This window comes from Emydura macquarii, unplaced genomic scaffold (genome assembly GCF_026122565.2).
Source record: "Emydura macquarii macquarii isolate MOO-44397 ecotype Brisbane River unplaced genomic scaffold, CSIRO-AGI_Emac_v2 contig_3042, whole genome shotgun sequence".
NCBI lineage: Eukaryota > Metazoa > Chordata > Testudines > Chelidae > Emydura > Emydura macquarii.
This window is the reverse complement of record NW_027133179.1, coordinates 645,531-665,391: the sequence shown is the minus strand read 5'-3', so window position 1 is coordinate 665,391 and position 19,861 is coordinate 645,531. Positions and strand designations below refer to the sequence as shown.

General features: G+C 48.1%; 1 protein-coding gene across 1 annotated transcript; it reads right to left on the bottom strand.

Moving 5' to 3' along the window:
• Nucleotides 1-8,522: 8,522 nt before the first annotated feature.
• On the bottom strand, nucleotides 8,523-19,612 carry LOC137141306 (C-signal-like). The gene is made up of 6 exons (XM_067530144.1): nucleotides 19,463-19,612; nucleotides 15,569-15,620; nucleotides 13,399-13,586; nucleotides 11,675-11,833; nucleotides 10,189-10,299; nucleotides 8,523-8,722 (listed from the first exon to the last, which is right to left on the bottom strand). Exons 1-6 carry the CDS (start codon nucleotides 19,610-19,612, stop codon nucleotides 8,609-8,611), a joined length of 774 nt encoding a protein of 257 aa, XP_067386245.1. The 3' UTR covers nucleotides 8,523-8,608.
• Between the last annotated feature and the right edge of the window lie 249 nt (nucleotides 19,613-19,861).

Below are 19,861 nucleotides of genomic sequence, written 5' to 3'. Positions count from 1 at the left end.
TTGTGGGGTTATGTTCGCTCTCATTTTAGCTGTGGTCTCAGTTTGGGCACTTTGGCGTAGCTTCACGGAGGCAGTGGATCCAGTGTGCTGCATATCTCAGTGGATTTGCACAGATCTGGAATGGTTAGGAGGGGGAAGGAGCAATGTTTGTTAAACAAAGCTTTCACCAAATGTTAAACAACTGGAAAGAAGGGGCAGTGCAAAAAGCTGCCCTACATGGCGCTGGGTTTACAGTGGCACCCAGCCCACAGTTGGGAAGGGGCCCATAATCCTTCCCTTTACTTCTGATGACTCTCCCTGGTGTTGGGAGCGCTGGTAGTTCACATGAGATATGTGAAGGGTGAGATAGAATAGTGTGAAGATTCCCTTTTAGTGGAATCGGCAAATGGCTGGTGTTTTGGCCAGCATTGGCTTTTGTTAGCTGTTTTTACCCACTGTGTTTTAGTTTGTATTTTTTTCTTTTATAATTTATTTTATGTGCACTTGTGTGTATTCTTTTTGCCCTAGGGCTACCATTGTTGGTACCCTACTAGCAGCCACCTCCATCTGCAACTTAAACTGGTAAATAAAACCTGTGCCGCTGTGTGCTGGGTCAAAGACAACTTCTGTGTCGATCTCCTGTCTTTTACAATCATTCCCTGTGGGGGCCCACAAAGATATTTGGTGCCAGGCCCACCAAAGGTTAATCCAGCCATGACCCTAGGATAGCATTAGCTGGAGAAAGGGTTAATTCACAACAGCCAGATCCATTCTGAATGCCCCAGAGTACAGGTCCTGGCTCTGGTTTGGGCCCATTGATAATCGTGATTGAAATGCTCAAAAGTCATGAGGCTCAAAAAGACGGGGTCTGATTCTGCTCTTGCTTAGGCTTATGTAACTGAGGAGCAGCTCCGTGCTTTGGAGAAGTAGTACTAGTTTAAATCTGGCTTGAAGTCAGAATCCTTCCCAGGGGTTCCACAAGCTGCTAGAAAGCTGCCGTTTTTGCTCTGCTTTGTGAAGATTAGAGGGATTGTGCTGGTGAGCCATTGCACATGCCTGATTTGTGCACAAAATTTGTTATGAGCTTTCCTGCTCAGTGTTAAGCCCCAGTATGTTCCTTGTGGGTTTCACAGAGAATGTAAGAATGGCCATTCTGGGTCAGACCAATGGTCTAGCTAGCCCAGTATCCTATCTTCTGATAGTGGCCAATGCCAGGTGCTTCAGAGGGAGTGAACAGACCTGGGCAATTAACAATTGACCTATCCCTTGTCATCGAGTCCCAGCTTCTTGCAGTCAGAGGTTTAGGGACACCCATAGCCTGGGGTTGCATCCCTGACCATCTTGGCTAATAGCCATTGCTGGACCTAGCCTCCAGGAACTTATTCTGTTTTGAACCCACAGGTTGACTGTGCATTGTGTGACGAAATATGTCCTTATGTTTGTTTTAAACCTGTTCGCTATTAATTTATTTGGCTGACCCTGGGTTCTTGTGGTACATGAAGGAGTAAATAACACGCCTCTAGTCATATCTCCACACTATTTGTGATTTTATATACCTCTAGCATATCATAGTTGTCTCTTTTCTAAGATGAAAAGTCCCAGTCTTTTTAATTGCTCCTCGTATGGAAGCCCTTATAATTTTTGTTGTCCTTTTCTGTACCTTTTCCAATTCTAATATATCTCTTTGTGAGATGGGGAGACCAGATCTGCATGCAGTATGCAGGGCGTGGGCATACCAGGGAGTTGTATAGTGGCATTATGAGCTCAGAAGAAAGTTGGCTTTGTTAGAACATTTGTTTGTTTTTTCTCCAATCTTTAGTCCTGTATGTCAGCTCCTCTGCCAAGAATCTTCCACCCACCGCTGGGTTTGTTTGGTACGTTTCTGTAGATTTCTGGCATGGGTTTAGCAGTGGGATTAATCCCAACCCACAATGTGCACGGAAAGCTCTAACTGATCCTAGTGACCTTTGGATGAAGTCCAGAAGCTCTCCAATTGCGTCTAGTATATGAACTGCCAACAATACTTGGAGTCAAAAGGAACTGAAAGAGGAACGCCCTAAAAAGTCGTCCTCCATCCCAGCCTATCAACTCCTCTCCCAGCCACCCGCTGCTCGTAGGAGAAAAGTTGAAGAAGCCCTGACAATTGCCTTCTCCACTCCTTGCACATCTGTCCCATTCACATTCACTCTCACAAATCCGGACACTGGTGGCCCAGCTGGGGATGCTCTTTCCAAAGCTGGGGATCGCCCACTGAAGATTTCCTGGCCCCAACCCCAGCCCTTTAAAAAGAGGGGCTCTCCAGCTGCGGTGTCTCTGATGACCACAGCTACAACAGTAGGGCATGTGGAGACATGGGCTTTTCTAGGAGGTGGGACCCAAACCACTTAGGACATCTTGGCAAAGGGTCCCCTGTTCTTTGCAAACAACTCTCCTCAGACCTGACAATCTCACTACACCAAACACATCTTGTCTTATTTCTCCATAAAGGGTGTCATGTAAGCAGTCTACAGCAAGCTCATAACTTGTCAAGATTCATGACCATTGTGAGATGTACTTAGGGATAATATTTCAGGAATAATGTATGTATGTTGAGAGTCTGCGTTGTGGGCTTGGAGTCAGAGTTAGTCATCCTAGGTAATGTGTCTCGGTGGCGGCCCATTCTGGCATGAGGAAGTTGATGTTGTGGACACAGCAGCAAAATGAGGACACATGCATTGAATTAAGCAGCAGGCTGCAACTTGTACTGAGAGAGTTGCATGTCTGTTACGTTTAATGCATGTTGGTTACATTTATGTTGCCTGTCTGTTACATTTAATGCATGTCTCTTACTTTTAATGCATGTCTGTTACGTTTACATTGCATGTCTGTTACGTTTAATGTCATAAGCACTCGCTCATTCATTCTAAAAGAGCCAAAGAAGGCAACAACAAATACCATCTTAAATAAAATGGCCTCCCTCCCATAGGTGGAGACCATAGCAGAGCCTTTGATAAGTCTCTCAGTGTTACGGGTAACCCATCATTCCTCCAGCACCCACCCCGCTGGACCACCCTTCTAAGAGCTTCCGTAATTATGAAATTCCCACATGGGTCTGGGAAACTCTCCAACCTACTCCAGTAGGACAGGCCCACTCAATGGCCAGGGATAGTGGAGGGAGCCAACCTGCCGGTCAAAGACACCACATACAACACCACCTGGTCTGTGGGTATAGACCACCCATGGTGAAGTCCTTCCTATGCCCTAAATCACAAGACCTCTGACAGGCTGGCCTTATAGCCCCTCGGAGTCCTGGGTGCCCCCAAGTCCTTGACTAGTCCTGCAGCTGTCATGAGCCAAGGTGCCAGAGTTGCTGGGGCATCACCCGTGGATCACTGTGGGCAGTGTTCCCAGAATCTGTAGTCCTAAATCAAGAGCACCTGGTAACCTCATTATCCACTCCCCAGACATCCACTGCATGAAAAGGGGTGTTACTCCGCAGGCACTGTAAAACAAAGGTCTCAGCTACCTCTTTACCCGAGCAGCCTTAGAGCCCCCGGGCTGGTTGTCGCACTAGACATGGATTTTTTTTGTCCTGTTGTTTTCTCCCCAAGAGTGACTGCGACCAGTATAGGAAAAAGCTTGAGGAAGGTGATGTGCCCTGTAAAACCCGGAACCATTCAGCTTTCTGGCCAGCTTTGTGTACACCACTCACCTGGAAAGTAAGTCCCAAACCTAGACCTTCTGAGGCGTCGGATTGTACCTGTAGCTCAATCTTGAGAAACTGGTGTGAACGTCATATGGAAGATCCCCACCACGCCCTCTCAAGAATCTTTCCCACCCTTTGAAGCCTCCTTCCATTCCCTGTGTCACGCTGATAAAGTGGGGTGGGGTTCTCGCACTCCAGAGGAGGCAGATGCCAGAGGAGCACAAAAGCCTGACCAGGAGCCACCAGCCGCCATGCAGAGTTTAGATGTCCCATGACCACCTGGAGTTCCTTCAGGTAATTTTCTTTGCCCCTTTGAGAGCCCATCTCAATGCCTTCACAAATTCCAACTCCTCTGAAGGTAACCTAGACACACCCCAAACCACGTCCAGTTCAATGCCAAGGGATGTTAAGCTTTAGGCAGGGCCTTCTGTTTTGTCCATGGCACGTGGGACCCTGAATTGCTTGGCTAGGGTCTGACATGGCTGAAGCATGTATTTGCAGTTACCTATCCCTACTGTTCCTGAACATGAGAAAGCATTGAGATTGTGCGTGAGACAGGCCTGACTGGAGTTCCTGTTGGTGTTCGAAGAGAGCCAAACACGCAGCTGCCAGTACAAAACTCCTGTGGATCTCTGTGATGTCTCCCACCCGGGACAGGCCTTCAGAGTGCCCTAACCCACAACCCCCAGCAAGCTCTGTGCATTCAGTCACCTCCCCATTCCTACCCCTCTTCAAATGTCATGTATCCTGTTCCCCAACAGCCTGTCAGCCATAGTGCTGAGAACGCAGGGATACTGGGCTCTGTAGAGGGGTCAGAGGTCATCGGACGCCAACAAAGGTTCCATTTTGGGGAGAAGTGAAGTTTTGGGCTGGTTCGTAGGGTTTTTTCAGACCGCTGGCTCATCTCTACTCTGGAGTTTGATTGTAGCATCAGCTGGGACTGGGAGCCTGGTTTGTGTCTGACTAAAGCAATAAGAGGAAGGGGATTCATTGCTGGTTATCCTCCTTGTGGAAGCCTGAATCTAGGTCTGGGCCAGCTTTTGGGGGTGGCTCACAACAAGTTTGTGAATGGAGCATGGCAGGTTGGGTTTAAACCAAACCCAGTGGACTCACCTGTATATTTGAGTTCACTGAACTCTAAGGGATGCTTCCTGGGGTGGGAGACCCTGGACTTTGCATTACTTCAGTCACAAGTTCTTGGGCTCAATGTGGGAATCACCACATGAAATTCTACAGCCTGGGTTCTGCAGGAGGTCGGACTAGAGGATCATAATGATCCCTTCTTACCTTACCCTCTGAATCTAGGACTCACGGGGGCATAGCAGGCTGCCACGGGAGGGGAATAGATGGAGTCTGTCTAGAGTTGGCTGGATACAGCCATTTAAACAACCTTAGCCCACATCTACAAATCGTTGACAAACTTGGTCAGAGCTTTAACGTCAAGCCATTGTCTCTTGTTCTGCTTGATTAAAGAGCCCTTTAGGTCTCAGAATTTTTCTTTCCATGAAAGTACTTGTACACCGTAATCAACTTACCCCTTCATCTTTCTGATAAGCTAAAGAGATCCAGCTCCTTAAGTCTCTCACTGTAAGGCATTTTCTCTAACCCTCAATTCATTTTTGCGGCTCTTTTCTGCAACCTCTGTTTATTCAACATCCTTTTAATAGGTGGACACCGGAACTAGATTCCCTAGTCCTGCAGTGTTACCATTGCCATAGAGAGAGGCAAAAATCACCTCCCAAGTCCCATGTTTATACATCCAAGGCTCACTTTATTCCACTGAGGTGCACTGGCTCTGCTCAATGTGCTGCTCCCATTTAAAGCAACTTTTCCATGGAGCTTAATGGGAGTTAGATTCAATCCTTCCAAATAGGCAGCCGTAAATATGCCTCTGTAATGGGACCAGTTAACCCTTTTCTTACACGGCTGTTTTCCTGACTGGAATGGCTCTTTTTTGTTTTCCTCATCTAGCTTTTCTGACATGTGATATGGTGTGGAGCATATTAAACATGCACAGTTATATGTGGGTTGCATTTTATAGACGTCACAGTCAAAGCAAAAGCCCGGTGCCAGTTAGCAAAAGAGAAAATGGAGCTCATGGCTGGGCCATTGCCAAATGGCTCTCTTTCGCTTGTGGAGACCATTAAGGCACAGCATTCAAGCAGTCAAGACTGCAGCAAACAAGTGAAACGACAGGAGCTGCTGAGTGTCTGAATTCTACCATGGATGGCAGGATCCCACTGCCCAGGGAGCCGGGCCATAGCCAGCTTGATATCACTCAGCCCCTGCCTGACTGTGTTGCTGCCTGCCCCAGCAGAGGCCTGGCTACAGACTGTTACTGGTGTTAATCCCCTGTTGATCAGCCGTTAGGTGGAGTGGCCTCCCTTTGACACAGACAGGGAGGAACTACTGCAACCCACTACAATTACCCTTGTATCCATCTCTAGAGAAAGCTTGAACAGAAAATATCCTGACAGGAAAGAGCTGCGAATCTGCAGGTCTCACAGGAGGGCAATTCAGGGGATAGATGAAGCTGGAGAGTGCAGGCCCTCACCTATACACCTGGTTTTGTTGAATGAGCAGTCCCCAAATCCAGAGGGGATGGAGAAGAACCTTTGTTGTCTTACGGCTGACTCTTCCTGTAGGGACATGAAGAAAGCCTGGGCGGGATGGGGGGAGCAGGTGCCAAAAAGTTCTCCTAAAACATCCCTCAACTCACAGGTAGCGCACGCCTGCTTTCCATTGCCACTCATTAGCACTTTGTGCTTTTGACCATTAATAATTGGATTTGGATAATAGGATAATTGGTTTGGATTTAAATGAAACAAGCTCTTAACTAAGAGCTAGAATCAACATGAGGATAAAATGGCTTAGAGCAACTGAAAGCCTGAGAACCTGTGCAATTTTCTACCTGTTTAATTCCCATAAGTACACTGTATCTGTTTAGCTGGACGAGTTTGAATGTGCACCTTCAGTATGGCTTGGGTGTTGAATGATTGTTCATAGTATTTATCTGAATTTGCCCAGGGCAATCCGTTTTCCAGGGAGTGGTCTTATTATGTAAAGGTGAGCAGTCAGGCACTAGTCTTATCAAATACTGAGTTCCATGGGCATGGTTGTTCATATCGAGATGCTGATAGCAGAGCACTTGTATAGTTTCCTCAGATGTTTCCTCAGTATGGCTGTTCTCAGATCTTATTCTCCACACTCTGTTGAAACAGGGGAGATGCCATTCTATCCCTCCTCTCCCACATAATAAACCCAACCCAAAAGGAGCAGCTGTAAGCAAATCAATTACTAAAAACAATATCTCGCTCTCTGGCTCTTTCCCAACATAAACTCTGCTTACTCAGTTGGTTCCTTAATGTCTTTTTAAACCAACTTAAGCCAGGAGAAGAATCTCGGCATTAATCTTCATCTGGGGTAGATGGGCATTGCTTCATTGAAATGAATAGAGAGGTTGTGGAAGCTCCGTCACTGGAGGTTTTTAAGAACAGGTTAGACACGCATCTGTCAGGCATGGTGTAGTTATTATGCAGTCCTGCCTTGAGTGCAAGGGATGGGACTAGATGACCTCTCGAGGTCCCTTCCAGTCCTACACTTCTATGAGTCCATAATAGGGCTATGCTAACTTACACCAACTGAGAAGTTGGCCGTCAGCCTGCACATAAAAACATTGGGGGGTGGAGATGGAGGGAAGGGAGAAAGCGAGAAACTCCTTAACTGAAGAGCTAATGGACCTAAATCTGTGAGCGGTGGAGCCCCTGACTGCTTGTCCCCTTGCTGAATGTGACTCACTGCTTTCCCTAGTTTACTTCTGATTAATTTTTAAAAGAATCCCAAGAGCTGGTGAAGACAGTATATTAATAGCTCATGCCTAGAAGAAAGTAGCTTTTTGTTAGCAACCTCTGATGAAATGTCTGTGAAGCTGTTGCATGGGGCTATTGCAATAACACAGGATTGTTTTGCTGCAGTGCAATTCCCACTGCATAATGGTGCAAAATGACCCAAAAACGTGTAGTAAAACATGAAAGCATAGGTGCTGTCTGTTGAAGGTGAACTTCACCCTAGTCCAGAGGGCCTAATCCAAGGTTTAGGTGGAACAAAGAGCCTGGCAAGAGGCCTTCTGCACTGGAGTCATTTCACGTCTGGAGCAGAGATTCATGGTCCTGCTGTCGGTGTGCGTGCACGTACTGTATGCTGGTTTCATGCAAATCAGCCTCACTTGGTATCTCTAACTGCTACAGCCAATATGAACAAAGCTTTGTATAATACAAAACAATGTAAAGGTAAATTTTATTTTTCTACTGACGCTTCTATTGCCGGTGTTGCTGTTTACCAATAAATGCTTTATTGATCTCTGTGAAGCAGACTTGTGTCCATCCTCTCTGGGGAGGGGTAGAAGGGTATATAATGGTGCTTCACATTCATCTGTTTCATGTTCCTTTTTTGTTTCTTAGTGAGCTGTTACAGCTAGAGAATTAGACTAACTTCCTGGTAAAAGCCCAATTTCTTTATCTAGGGAAATCCACACTAGCTACTTCATACCTGTTATTCAAGTAAGCTCACCTGGATCTTGCAGGATTAATTTGGTGTCTGTAACTACTATTGTACTACTTTGCTTTTAATATTTCTCGCCAGAGGTTCTTCAAATGCTACACAATAGTCAGGCAGCGTTAAGGGAAAACTAAGATTAAGTGATGTGCCCAAGGGCCCACCCGGTCAGTGGCAGAGCTGTCCCCCTCTAACTACTAGGTAATGCTTTCCTTTAAAAGCCGTGTCCTGAATCCATAACCCGAAAGGCTCTATGGCAGGATTGAGGAGAGAGACTCAGTAACAGCTCTAGGTCAGGCAGAGATGTTTATTTGTGAGACACGGACAGGTGCTGGTGTGTCCTGTGTACACTGCTGATGAAATAATTCCTTGTTCCTGTAGGCCAGGCTCTCACCACGGCACAGTCCTTCCTTCCCAATTCACTACGATCCCATGGTGTTTCTCGGACAGGCTGGACAGCACCTTCAGAATCCCCCGCACGCTCTCGTCCACCGTCAGCTCTGCCTGCAGCAGACACCCCAGAGGGGGAAATAAAACTCCACTCGTGTTTGAAGCACCTGGAAGTGGACTCCTGGCCTCTGTGGCAGCTGGCAAACACCTTATGTGCCTGCTGCTTCCTTCCTGGAACTCAGCTAGCAAATCCAGGCTCTTGCGGGGGGGCCAATAGTTGCCTTTTTGGAAGGAAGGGGAAGCACAGATCTTGTGACCCTGGCGGGGGGGGGAGGGGAGGGGCATAGGGCCTGGAGGAGAAGTTGTTGGACCTCTCAAGGTTGGAAACAGATCAAATGCTCATGTCCAGGTAGAGGCACAAATAAGAATAGCAGCTAGGTGGTGCAGGAATATTGGGGAGGGAAAGGGGGAAACGCTAGGACATGGGGACACAGATGAGGCAGGAGTGGGGATGCCAGCTGCAGGTGTGTCATTGTGGTTAGACATACCCAGAAAGACACTGGAAGATGGGGAGAAAAGCAACAGGAGTGGAAGGAAGATTTAACCCCATCCTAACTCCAGAAGACACAAACTAACCAACCAACCACATCCTCAGGCTATGTCTAGACTGATGGCGGCAAACCCACGGCCTTCAGATTGATTTATCTGGATGGATTGAGTGGAAATGGAGACCTGCTCAATCGGCCTGGAAATCGATGCTATTAATCCACCTCCGCCAGCTGGAGTAATGCTGCTTGGATTGGGAGCATATTTCCTGCCGGCGCAGCGAACTGAAGACACCGCGGTAAGTGGGAGTTAGGAAGTCGATGGGAGATACGCAAGCTACTTTATGTAGCTTGCGTATCTCCTGTCAACTGCCGTCGAATTTGGCGGCAAGTGTAGATGTAGGCTCCGTTATCCCTCATCCCTCTGCAGGAGTGTGAGTTGCACCAGAGGCAGACTAGGGGCAGGTCAGAAGAGAGAGGGGGATCACAATGGTCTTGTGCCCTGGTTATCCTGTGGCCTGCCAGTGAAATTGACTATACATGCTGGTTTTACTGGGACACTCCAACTTTCAGAGTTTCCTGCGGCCCTGCGAACTTCTCAGGCCTCCAGAAATGCCCTGGCTTCTCACTTCATTAATCAAAACCTGTTTACTTTACACCGACTAAATGTTTGTTCAAAGGAGGGGAGTTTACTCAGCAGGCGCAAACAGGGCAGCAGGTGCAGGGCGTGTTTGGCGCAGCAGAGAAAAGCCAAATGAGCGGAGATATTATCAGCGCTGTTCCTTTGTTCCCAATGAATGTGGGCAACACTTGGCCAGGGGATTTGATCAGGATATTAAATGTCTGAGCCTGGCCAGCTTTTCCCTCTAGCAAACTTGACACAGAATCAGCAGCAAAGCAATGTGTCACTGGCCCGAGTGAATGGAAATAGATGCAATGAGCGATTTCTCCTACCCCCAAACCCTACCTCACCCTCTCGCTGCTGGGGAATGGTGCTAAGGGCACATCTCTTTGGAAAGCCATTAGCTGCTGTACCTTGGCAGTTCCCAGCTCAGTTTTCACCCAGCCTGGGTGCAGCGCAGTGCACAGGATCCCGTCTTCCTTGTATCCCAGCGACTGGCACCTCGTGAGCATGTTCAGCGCAATCTGGAGGCGAAGCACGTCCGGAGCAGAGGCAGAGCCACGGGAGAAGAGAATTAACATGAATTTACAAATTCCAGATGTGGCACTTCTACGCTCTTTGAACTGCACATCACTGACTTATGCAGCTTCCAGCCCACCCTGGAGAAACCTGTGTAACTTACAGGCTGCACAGCCCAACTAGCTCTGCCTTCAGAAAGCAGGGAAATTAAATGCAAACTAAGGAGAATTAAAGCCCCAGATCAGGCATTGAATAGTGAGGATGGTCCAAAAGCTACAGGTTCCACTGCTACTTTAAATCAGCTGGGTCACCTCTGGGTTATAGTTTCTATCCCTCTCCTCCTTGCTAGCTGTGAACATGTGCAGATTCTCTTTCCTTAGAGGAAGCCACTTGTGTGATGCCTACATTTTGAGGTCAGAGGCCTGAGGTCCCTGAAAGCCACATCCTTCTCCAGGCCCCTTGGGACAACGCTGGGCTTGTCTTCACTGCAGACTTAACTCCTGTGCTGCTGCTAATTGGGGGTCCCATCGTCACACGCCCAGATCCTTCACTCAAGTGTGGGGTGCTGTTAAAGCAAGATGCCTGACGTCTCATGGGACCCAGCCAGCATGACTTGTCAGCTGTTAACGTGACTGCGCTGCAGTGTGGACTGAGGCTAGCACCACTTGAGTGCTAATAGTCCTCCGAGGCCTTCCCACGGTCCCCCCAGCTTGCCCAGCAAAGACAGACCAGATCACCCACAATTCCCTGGGAAACTTCAGAGAGCAGTTAGGCTTCCAGCAGGCAAGGCAGCCTGGGCTTTGCCCCCTCAAAGTCTCAGAGCCCCGCATGAGTGAGGGCAGCACCCCTGTGGACACAGCAGCTTGCGTGTCACTGCTGTTTTGCAGTTCTCACGATAACTGGGCCGTGCGGACAGACCCTCTCTGGTGCAGATCTGCTCAGTCTCAAAGTTTGTAATGGGCTGAGGGTAATGACCCCTGATATGTCATCAAGGGAAGAGAGGGGGAGTTTAATAGCAACCCAGTCTTTTAAATCTCCTGCCAGAGAGACAGAGAAACACCTGCCCTTGTAGGGCTCCTTTCTGTCCCCTGCTCTTGTCTGCTGCTCCCAGTGAAGATAAAGAGAGTCCCCTGTCAGAGTGGCTGCCAATTGGACTCAAATCTCTTTATTGGGGGAGGGTGGAAATGGAAATTAGGGTATTTGGGGGCAAAATGGGCCACTATATTTCAGAATGATCCTTCTCTTTCATTGTACTGATGGCGTTAATCTGCACAGGACACTTCTTCGTGGCGTATTTTTGTTGTGGGGTAACGGAAGACTTGACAGATATTCCCCCACCCCCGCCCCGTGTCCCATGACAGGTTAGCAGAGGAGCCAGACCTTGCTGCAGCGGTAGGAAATCACTTGGAAGGTGGACATGCTGGGGGCGTTCCCGATGGAGCCACCTATAGTGGACATGTTGATAATGGCTGCCTTGCCACAGCTCAGCCCTGTCTGGCTGCTTCCCTGGGCAGCCTTCTTCAGCAAGGGCAGGAATGCCTGGAGGGAGACAGATTGTGTCTGTTTGTCCTGGCTGATAAACCTGTAACAACTGGGCCTGATCCCCCACCCGTGCCTGCTCGTCCCGCCTGGAGCCCAGCGTAGTTGCTATGCGTAGCTGGGCTACCTCTGCAGGGTGCTGGACCACAAATCTGCATATCTGGTCTCTCCTCATCCCGTGTCACCTGGGGGTATACCCAGAGACCCCCTCCATGGCATGTGCTGTCTTGGGGCCCCCATGGCAGTTCTGTGGGTGCAAGCATCAGAATCTCTTCTTCCTCACCCAGTCCTAGCTTCTCTTCCTCACCGAAGTGCCCCCCTGGCTCCACCCCTGCTGCCAGCTCAGCCCTAACATTGCTGCAACCCAGTCCCACTTCCTGCGTGCTCTCCCTGCTCTCCCCTTTGTTTCCTCCACCCACTCCCCATTTCTGACCTGCCTTCACTGCACTCCATCTGCTAGGAGCAGCTTCCCAGTGACCTGTTCCCCTCCTCCGTCAATCCACTCCTCAACCACCATCTGCTCCGCTCCATCAACCAGCGCTAATGTCCCAGTGACACCTGCCACGCTCTGCCTCGACCTGTTTGTGCCTTCAGACTACAGTGCCGAGATCCACAAAGGTACTTACGTATCCAAGTCCAGTCTTAGCTCCATGGCTATCCACCAAACTCCCGCTGAACTCTGCAGGCACCCCAGGTTCTGCCTCTGGGTATGTGCACGACTGCCATACTCTAGGTGTCTGGATACCTATCGCCACCTAAGCCCTAGAGCACTTCACCGACTGGGGGAAGAGAAGTGTTCATCTGCCTCGATCATAGGCTGGGCCCAGTCTGGTAGTTATGTTCAGAGGCCGCTGATCAGATTGGGTCCTATTCATAGAGGTTAGAGCACACAGCTAGGCAATCCCCCTTCTGCTAGAGAGCGAGAAAGGCTTTAAGCAGGATCTAACCCCTGAGCTATGGAAATATTCTGATGAGAGACTCTTTCCTGTTGAAGCTGTTCCACAGCAAAGAATCTCTCATCAGAATACTCCCATAGCTCAGTGGTTAGAGCAGGCTCCTGGGAGATGAGAGATAATAAAAGAGTGATTTGAGCAGGAGGACTGGACCCTGGGGCTCCCAGATGGGTGCCCTAACCACTAGACAACACAGTCATTTTCTCTCTGGCCCAAAGACTATTCCACTGGGGAAAAATACTTAAATAGTCATTGGGCCATACAGGGAGTGGACTTTTTTCTTTGTATGTTCCCACCTGTAAAAGTGGTGGGTCCATCTCTAATACTGTATAAGCAACAATAAACGCTAACAAACATCTGCATGAGGTGTATAGTATCCAGACAGCCAATGTCATAAAAAAGTCTTGGGCTAAAGTCTCTTCTCCGCTACACAAGTGTTACTCCATTAAAGTCACTGGTTCGGCACAGGTGTAACTAAGGCAAGATTGGGTCCCTTTGACTTAGAACTGAGGTGAGTGAAATTCTAGATCTCTTCACTTCATTTTCTTCCCTGCAAACCAAAGTAGAAGCTACAAATTCTCAGCTGAAGCGCTGTGTCAGGTGGACTCTTACCTGGGTTATCAACATTGGTCCAACCAGGTTGATTTTATACACATCTAACATATCTGCAGGCGTTGCTGACTCAAGGGTGCTCTCTGGCATAACGCCGGCATTATTTATCAGCAAATTTAGGCCAGATCCTCCCAGATGGGCCTCAACTTTCTTTGCAGCAGTCTGGATGCTCCCTGGATCTGTAGCTTCTAAAAAAAGTAATCATGGCATTTATTATGAGCATGGTTTGGTTTCATTCCTGAAACTGTTTGAAATAAATATGGCTAAGGTAATGGAGGTTTTGTTTTGAAGACAGAGGCACGTCAGCCAAGCTCATATATTGAGCTGTGTTTGGTTCCTTTAAGCTATTGATATATTACATAAAGGAAAGTTATTTAGGTTGCAAAGTCAAGCACTCAAAAGTAAGCTTTGCAGATTTACAACTGCATGCACAACTTTAATTCTGTGCCTTTGCACAGCCATCTATGTGCTGAAGGAGGCATGCAGTCTGCGGGAAAGCCAGTGTGTGATCATGTAATTAAAGACTGCACCAGAAGGCGTAACCACCAGGGGGCCAAATGGAGGTTGCACAGGCATTCTGGCATCTCCTAATTTTTCACGACCTGATTTTGCAACCGAATGAACATTCTTTTAATGAAGTTTTTTAGCTAATTTCCTAAGAAGCGGGGTTTTGTTTTTTGTTTTTTTTTGGGGGGGGGGGGTTAAAGAAAAAAGCTAAAACCAAATTCTGTTAATTGCACTTGTAACCACCCCCACTTCATGCATCACAGGCAGGCTTTGAATTCTGAGCATTCAGCGCAAACTTCTACCGCTTGGGCTACAAGATGAACTATGTTTGCTGGCAGTGGGAGTAGGTTGTTCACTGGGAGGGGATGGGCTGGTGGGGCCCAAGGGTGACCAAGGGAAGCCTGGCTTGCTATCACTCCCCCAATTTACCCCCTGAAATGTCAGGGGCTGTTGCCACATGTGGCATCCCCAGAGAGTGAGATGTGCTGGTGCTATGTATCATATCAGAGGGATGGTCAGACGGGCAGCCCAGCTGGCTCTCTCCTAGCTCCTCCCCAGCTCGCAGTGCTACAGCTGCTCAGACATCCCCTGGACATTTGGCTGTGAACCCTGGGGGAGGCAGGTGGGGGGAAGACCAGCAGCTGGCTCGGAGAAGTGAGTCCCACTCCCATTGTCCAGGCCGATAGCCACAAGGCATGAGTGGAAGCTTTGATTCAAGGGAAAGATTCAAGGAGTCAGACTGGGGCTGGGACCTGCTGCTAATGGGCAGGTTCTTTGGAGACTCCAGGAGTTGTAGACAGCTGTGTCCCCTTGATCAGCACAGGGGGATGCAGGGAACGTGCCCTGGACTGGTTCTAAGGGGAGGGGTGCAACAGGCTGGTCTTTGCCCCCAATGCCCCATTCTTTCAGCAGGTGGCACTTTTCTGCTGGCAAAGGGCAACATGGGAGTTGCTGACTCATGGTGCAACTGGCGGTTTGCCCTGCCCATTGCCCACAGCCCGGCTTAGACATGCTACAAAGGCACCTTTCAGTGATAACAGACAAACCAGGACCTGCCAACATCTCTGGGCTACTCAACTGTGGGATTCAGTACAATCAGGAGGAGCTTATCTTTGATGCCTACATGGAAAGTCAGATTCAGGTGGGATCACTTAACCTGAAAGTCTTGTATTCACTGCTGCAGAAATCAGAGGTGCTGACAGCAGGGATCAGCACTGGGTGGGTGTAGCTGAACTGGGGTGAGATGTGAGTCAGCTGTGAGCGTAGGAAAGAAAAACTGTTCTGTTCCAGGTCAGATATTTTTGTAGGGTGGAGGAGAGGTAACAGTGCAGGTTTGGATGCAAGATAAAAAAGGATCCTCTGGGAAGAGAACAGAAGAGGGAAGGATTGGAGCAAATACGTGCAGTGGACACACAGAAGAGTTACAGCACAGCACTTGGATGTGATCTGTTATGCACAGCTCTGTAGTCTGAATTGCTGGGCTATGTAGACACAGATTCACAAAGGGCCAAATTCCCTGCTGGTGGAAATTGGTTGGTGTAAAAGCTCAACAAAGCTGAGTCAATTTACACCAGCAGAACATTTGGCAAGACGACTCTAAAGGCAAGCTAGAATGTAGGGCATTTCCAGGGTGTTTGGAGCGGGAGATGTCGAGAGAACATACCTAGCTGCAGTATCACAATGTTTGGATGCTTGGAAGCCAAATTCTTTAATTCCTAGAAGCAAAAAGATATTGCATCATGGAACCAAAATGAAAGCAAGGTCAATACTTAGAAGAAAACATTTACAAAAAATTAGTTCTTTCCCCCCATTTTACAGGTTTTGAAATGAAGTCATTTTAAATTGTTTTTAAATTTAATTTTCATTTCCCCCTTGTCACAGAATCCAATAAAATGAGTAACATCCGGGGGGTTAGTTGGTTTGTTTTGTCCCACTCTGTAACTTTTCAAAACTTCTCTAACTTTGGAAAAGTTTGCAGCGCAGCAAAAGGAAAAAGCTCACTGTGGGATGCTGGAACTTTTCACAACTAACCTCAACTTTGAAAAAATTCCAGAGTGATAAAGTGACAGAGTTTCCTTTTCCCACTCTGTAACTCGTCCAAAGTTGAAAAAGTTTTAAAAATTTTCAGAGTGGAAAAGGGAAAAAAGACAAAGAGCAAAACATTGGAAACCTCTCACCATCCCCCAGCTATTCATACAAAGCAGGATTAAAAAGTGGAGAAACAGTGAAAAACAAAAATATGAAATTTCCAACTTTTTTTTTTTTTTTTAAACAAAGGACATTTTTCATTTTGTTTCAAAATTTTCTGTCAAAAAATGACATTTGTACACACACACACACACACACAAAAAGAGATTCATTTCCTATGAAAATGCCCCTTTTTTTGTTGGGAAGATATTTTGCCTGAAAAATTTTGTCCAGATCTAATGGTGAGAAATTCTAATGTCTCAGCAAGGATAAAACCCCACTGCTCTATGATGCTGATTCTGCTGTTACGCACACGAGTCTCTTAATTTGAATGGGGGTCACATGAAGATGAGTGAGACCCCATATTGACCCTGAATCTGGAAGTTAGTGATGTCTGCGATCGCCAACCTAAACATCACCCCAAATTTGCACAGGCTCCTTTGAGCATCTCCCTGTGCGTTTGTGTAGCAGTTGGTATCTGATCCTATTGATCTGCTGCTCACAAACAGGGAAGATTTGGTAGGGGAAGTAGAAGTGGGTGGCAACCTAGGCAGCAGTGACCATGAGATGGTCGAGTTCAGGATCCTGATGAAAGGAAGAAAGGGGAACAGCAGGATACGGACCATGGACTTCAGAAAAGCGGACTTTGATTCCCTCAGGGAACTGATGGGCAGGATTCCCTGGGAGGCTAATATGAGGGGGAAAGGAACCCAAGAGAGCTGGCTGTATTTTAAGGAGACCTTATTGAGGGCACAAGAGCAAACCATCCCGATGTGCAGAAAGAATAGCAAATATGGTAGGCGTCCAGCTTGGCTTAACAAAGAAGTCTTTGGCGAACTTAAACGCAAAAAAGAAGCTTACAAGAAGTGGAAGCTTGGTCAGATGACTAGGGAGGATTATATAAACACTGCTCGAACGTGCAGGAATGAAATGAGGAAGGCCAAAGCACAATTGGAGTTGCAGCTAGCAAGGGACGTGAAGGGGAACAAAAAGGGTTTCTACAGGCATGTTGCCAACAAGAGGAAGATTCGGGAAAGTGTAGGCCCCTTAAAGAAAGAGGGAGGCGACCTAGTGACGGAGGATGTGGAGAAAGCTGAGGTACTCAATGCCTTTTTTGCCTCTGTCTTCACAGACAAGATCAGCTCCCAGACTGCTGTACTGGGTGGCACAGAATGGGAAGGAGGCGAACATCCCGCAGTGCTGAAGGAACAGGTTCAAGACTATTTAGAAGGATTGGACATTCACAAGTCCATGGGGCCGGATGCAATGCACCCGAGGGTGCTGAGGGAGTTGGCTGAGGTGATTTCAGAGCCATTGGCTATTATCTTTGAAAGCTCATGGCAACAGGGGGAGGTCCCTGAGGACTGGAAAAAAGCAAATATAGTGCCCATCTTCAAAAAAGGGAGGAAAGAGGATCCGGGGAACTACAGACCGGTCAGCCTCACCTCAATCCCTGGAAAGATCATGGAGCAGGTCCTTAAGGAATCCATTTTAAGGCACTTGGAAGAGAGGAAGGTGATCAGGAACAGTCAACATGGATTCACCAAGGGAAAGTCATGCCTGACCAACCTGATTGCTTTCTATGATGAGGTGACTGGCTCTGTGGATGTAGGGAAGGCGGTGGATGTGATATACCTTGACTTTAGCAAAGCTTTTGATACGGTTTCTCACAGTATTCTTATCAGCAAGTTAAAGAAGTATGGGTTGGATGAAAGGACTATAAAATGGATAGTGAACTGGCTAGAGCATAGGGCTCAACGAGTAGTGATCAATGGCTCCATGTCTAGCTGGCAACCGGTCACAAGCGGAGTTCCCCAGGGGTCGGTCCTGGGGCCGGTTTTGTTCAACATCTTTATTAATGATCTGGAGGATGGGGTAGATTGCACCCTCAGCAAGTTTGCGGACGACACTAAGCTGGGGGGAGTGGTAGATACCCTGCAAGGTAGGGATAGGATACAGAGTGACCTAAACAAACTGGAGGATTGGGCCAAAAGAAATCTAATGAGGTTCAACAAAGAAAAGTGCAGAGTCCTCCACTTAGGAAGAAAGAATCCCATGCACAGCTATAGACTGGGGACCGACGAGCTGGGCAGCAGCTCTGCAGAAAAGGACCTGGGGGTAACGGTGGATAAAAAGCTGGATATGAGTCAGCAGTGTGCCCTGGTTGGCAAGAAGGCCAATGGCATATTGGGCTGCATTAGGAGGGGCATTGCTAGCAGGTCACGGGAAGTGATTATTCCCCTCTATTCGGCATTGGTGAGGCCGCATTTAGAATATTGTGTCCAGTTTTGGGCCCCCCAATACAAAAAGGATGTGGACAAGTTGGAGAGAGTCCAGCGGAGGGCAACAAAAATGATTAGGGGGCTGGAGCACAGGACTTATGAGGAGAGGCTGAGGGAACTGGGCTTGTTTAGTCTGCAAAAGAGAAGAGTGAGGGGGGATTTGATAGCGGCCTTTAACTACCTGAAAGGGGGTTCTAGGGAGGATGGGGCTAGGCTGTTCTCGGTGGTGGCAGATGACAGAACAAGGAGCAACGGTCTCAAGTTGCAGGGAGGGAGGTCTAGGTTGGACATTAGGAAAAAGTTTTTTACTAGGAGGGTGGTGAAGCACTGGAATGGGTTACCTAGGGAGGTGGTGGAATCTCCATCCTTAGAGGTTTTTAAGCTGCGGCTTGACAAAGCCCTGGTTGGGATGATATAGCAGAGGTTAGTCCTGCTTTGAGCAGGGGGTTGGACTAGATGACCTCCTGAGGTCCCTTCCAACTCTAATATTCTATGATTCTATGATTCTATGATTCTATTTTGTCAGACTGCTGCAGTATATGGCAACAAGCAGACACATCTTTGTGGACTGATGTGGAATGAGTCAGTATTTTAGACTTTAATGGGGGTGAGTTAATAAAGCAACATGGGTTAAGGCTACTTAAATGAAATTTTATCAGGAGGAGCCAGAGTTACATAAGAGCAGGGGGTGAGGGAGCAGCATCCCAGCAGCTGTGTCTCGGGTTGCAGAGGGAAGGCAGAGGACAGAATGTCTCTGGGGTGTGGGGATCTATCAGATCAGGATGGCAGCGCCTTGCACACCCTCTGCACAAGGCGCAGGGCAGTGATCAGATAGTACCAGTGCGATCAGGCCATAGTCAGAGTTGGGCAAAACTGGGGTCAGTGCAGACCTGACCTCCTGTTGCAACTGGCGGGGTTCCCTGATTTAACAGGGCAGGGGTTTCTGGGGTGGAGGGGAACATGCAATCCTGGTAAACTCTGTTACAGACAAGCTCAGTTCTCATGAGATCCTGGTTTTCTACCATTGATTCTTTCAGAACGTTTTCTAAAAACAAAGTGCAGCTAAGCAAACAAAGGCTACTTCTCACCTGTGCTCGTGCTCCCTCTGGGTCCCGGCAGGCAGCAAAGAGCCATTCCGGTGGGTTTGGTCTCTCCACAAGCTGCTTCACCAGCTCCAGGCCAATTCCACGATTGCCTCCGGTCACTAGAATGCTCTGGATATTCCCCCCAGCTGCCATGTTCTCTTGGGCACGCTGTGTCTCCCAGACCGAGTTCAAGTTACTGGGGCTGTGTCCTTGTGCTTGAGCCGTCCCATCTCCCCGCCTACTTCTGTGCTAGGCATATGGGAGGCTGACAGCTTTGTGGTCCTTGTTGCAAAGGTTCACACTCATACAACGTCTGAGGCAGCCCGAGCACATCAGCTTGAAATACACAAGTGAGTGTGAGAGTGAAACCCGAATCCACAGTCTGAGCAGCCCCTGAGATAA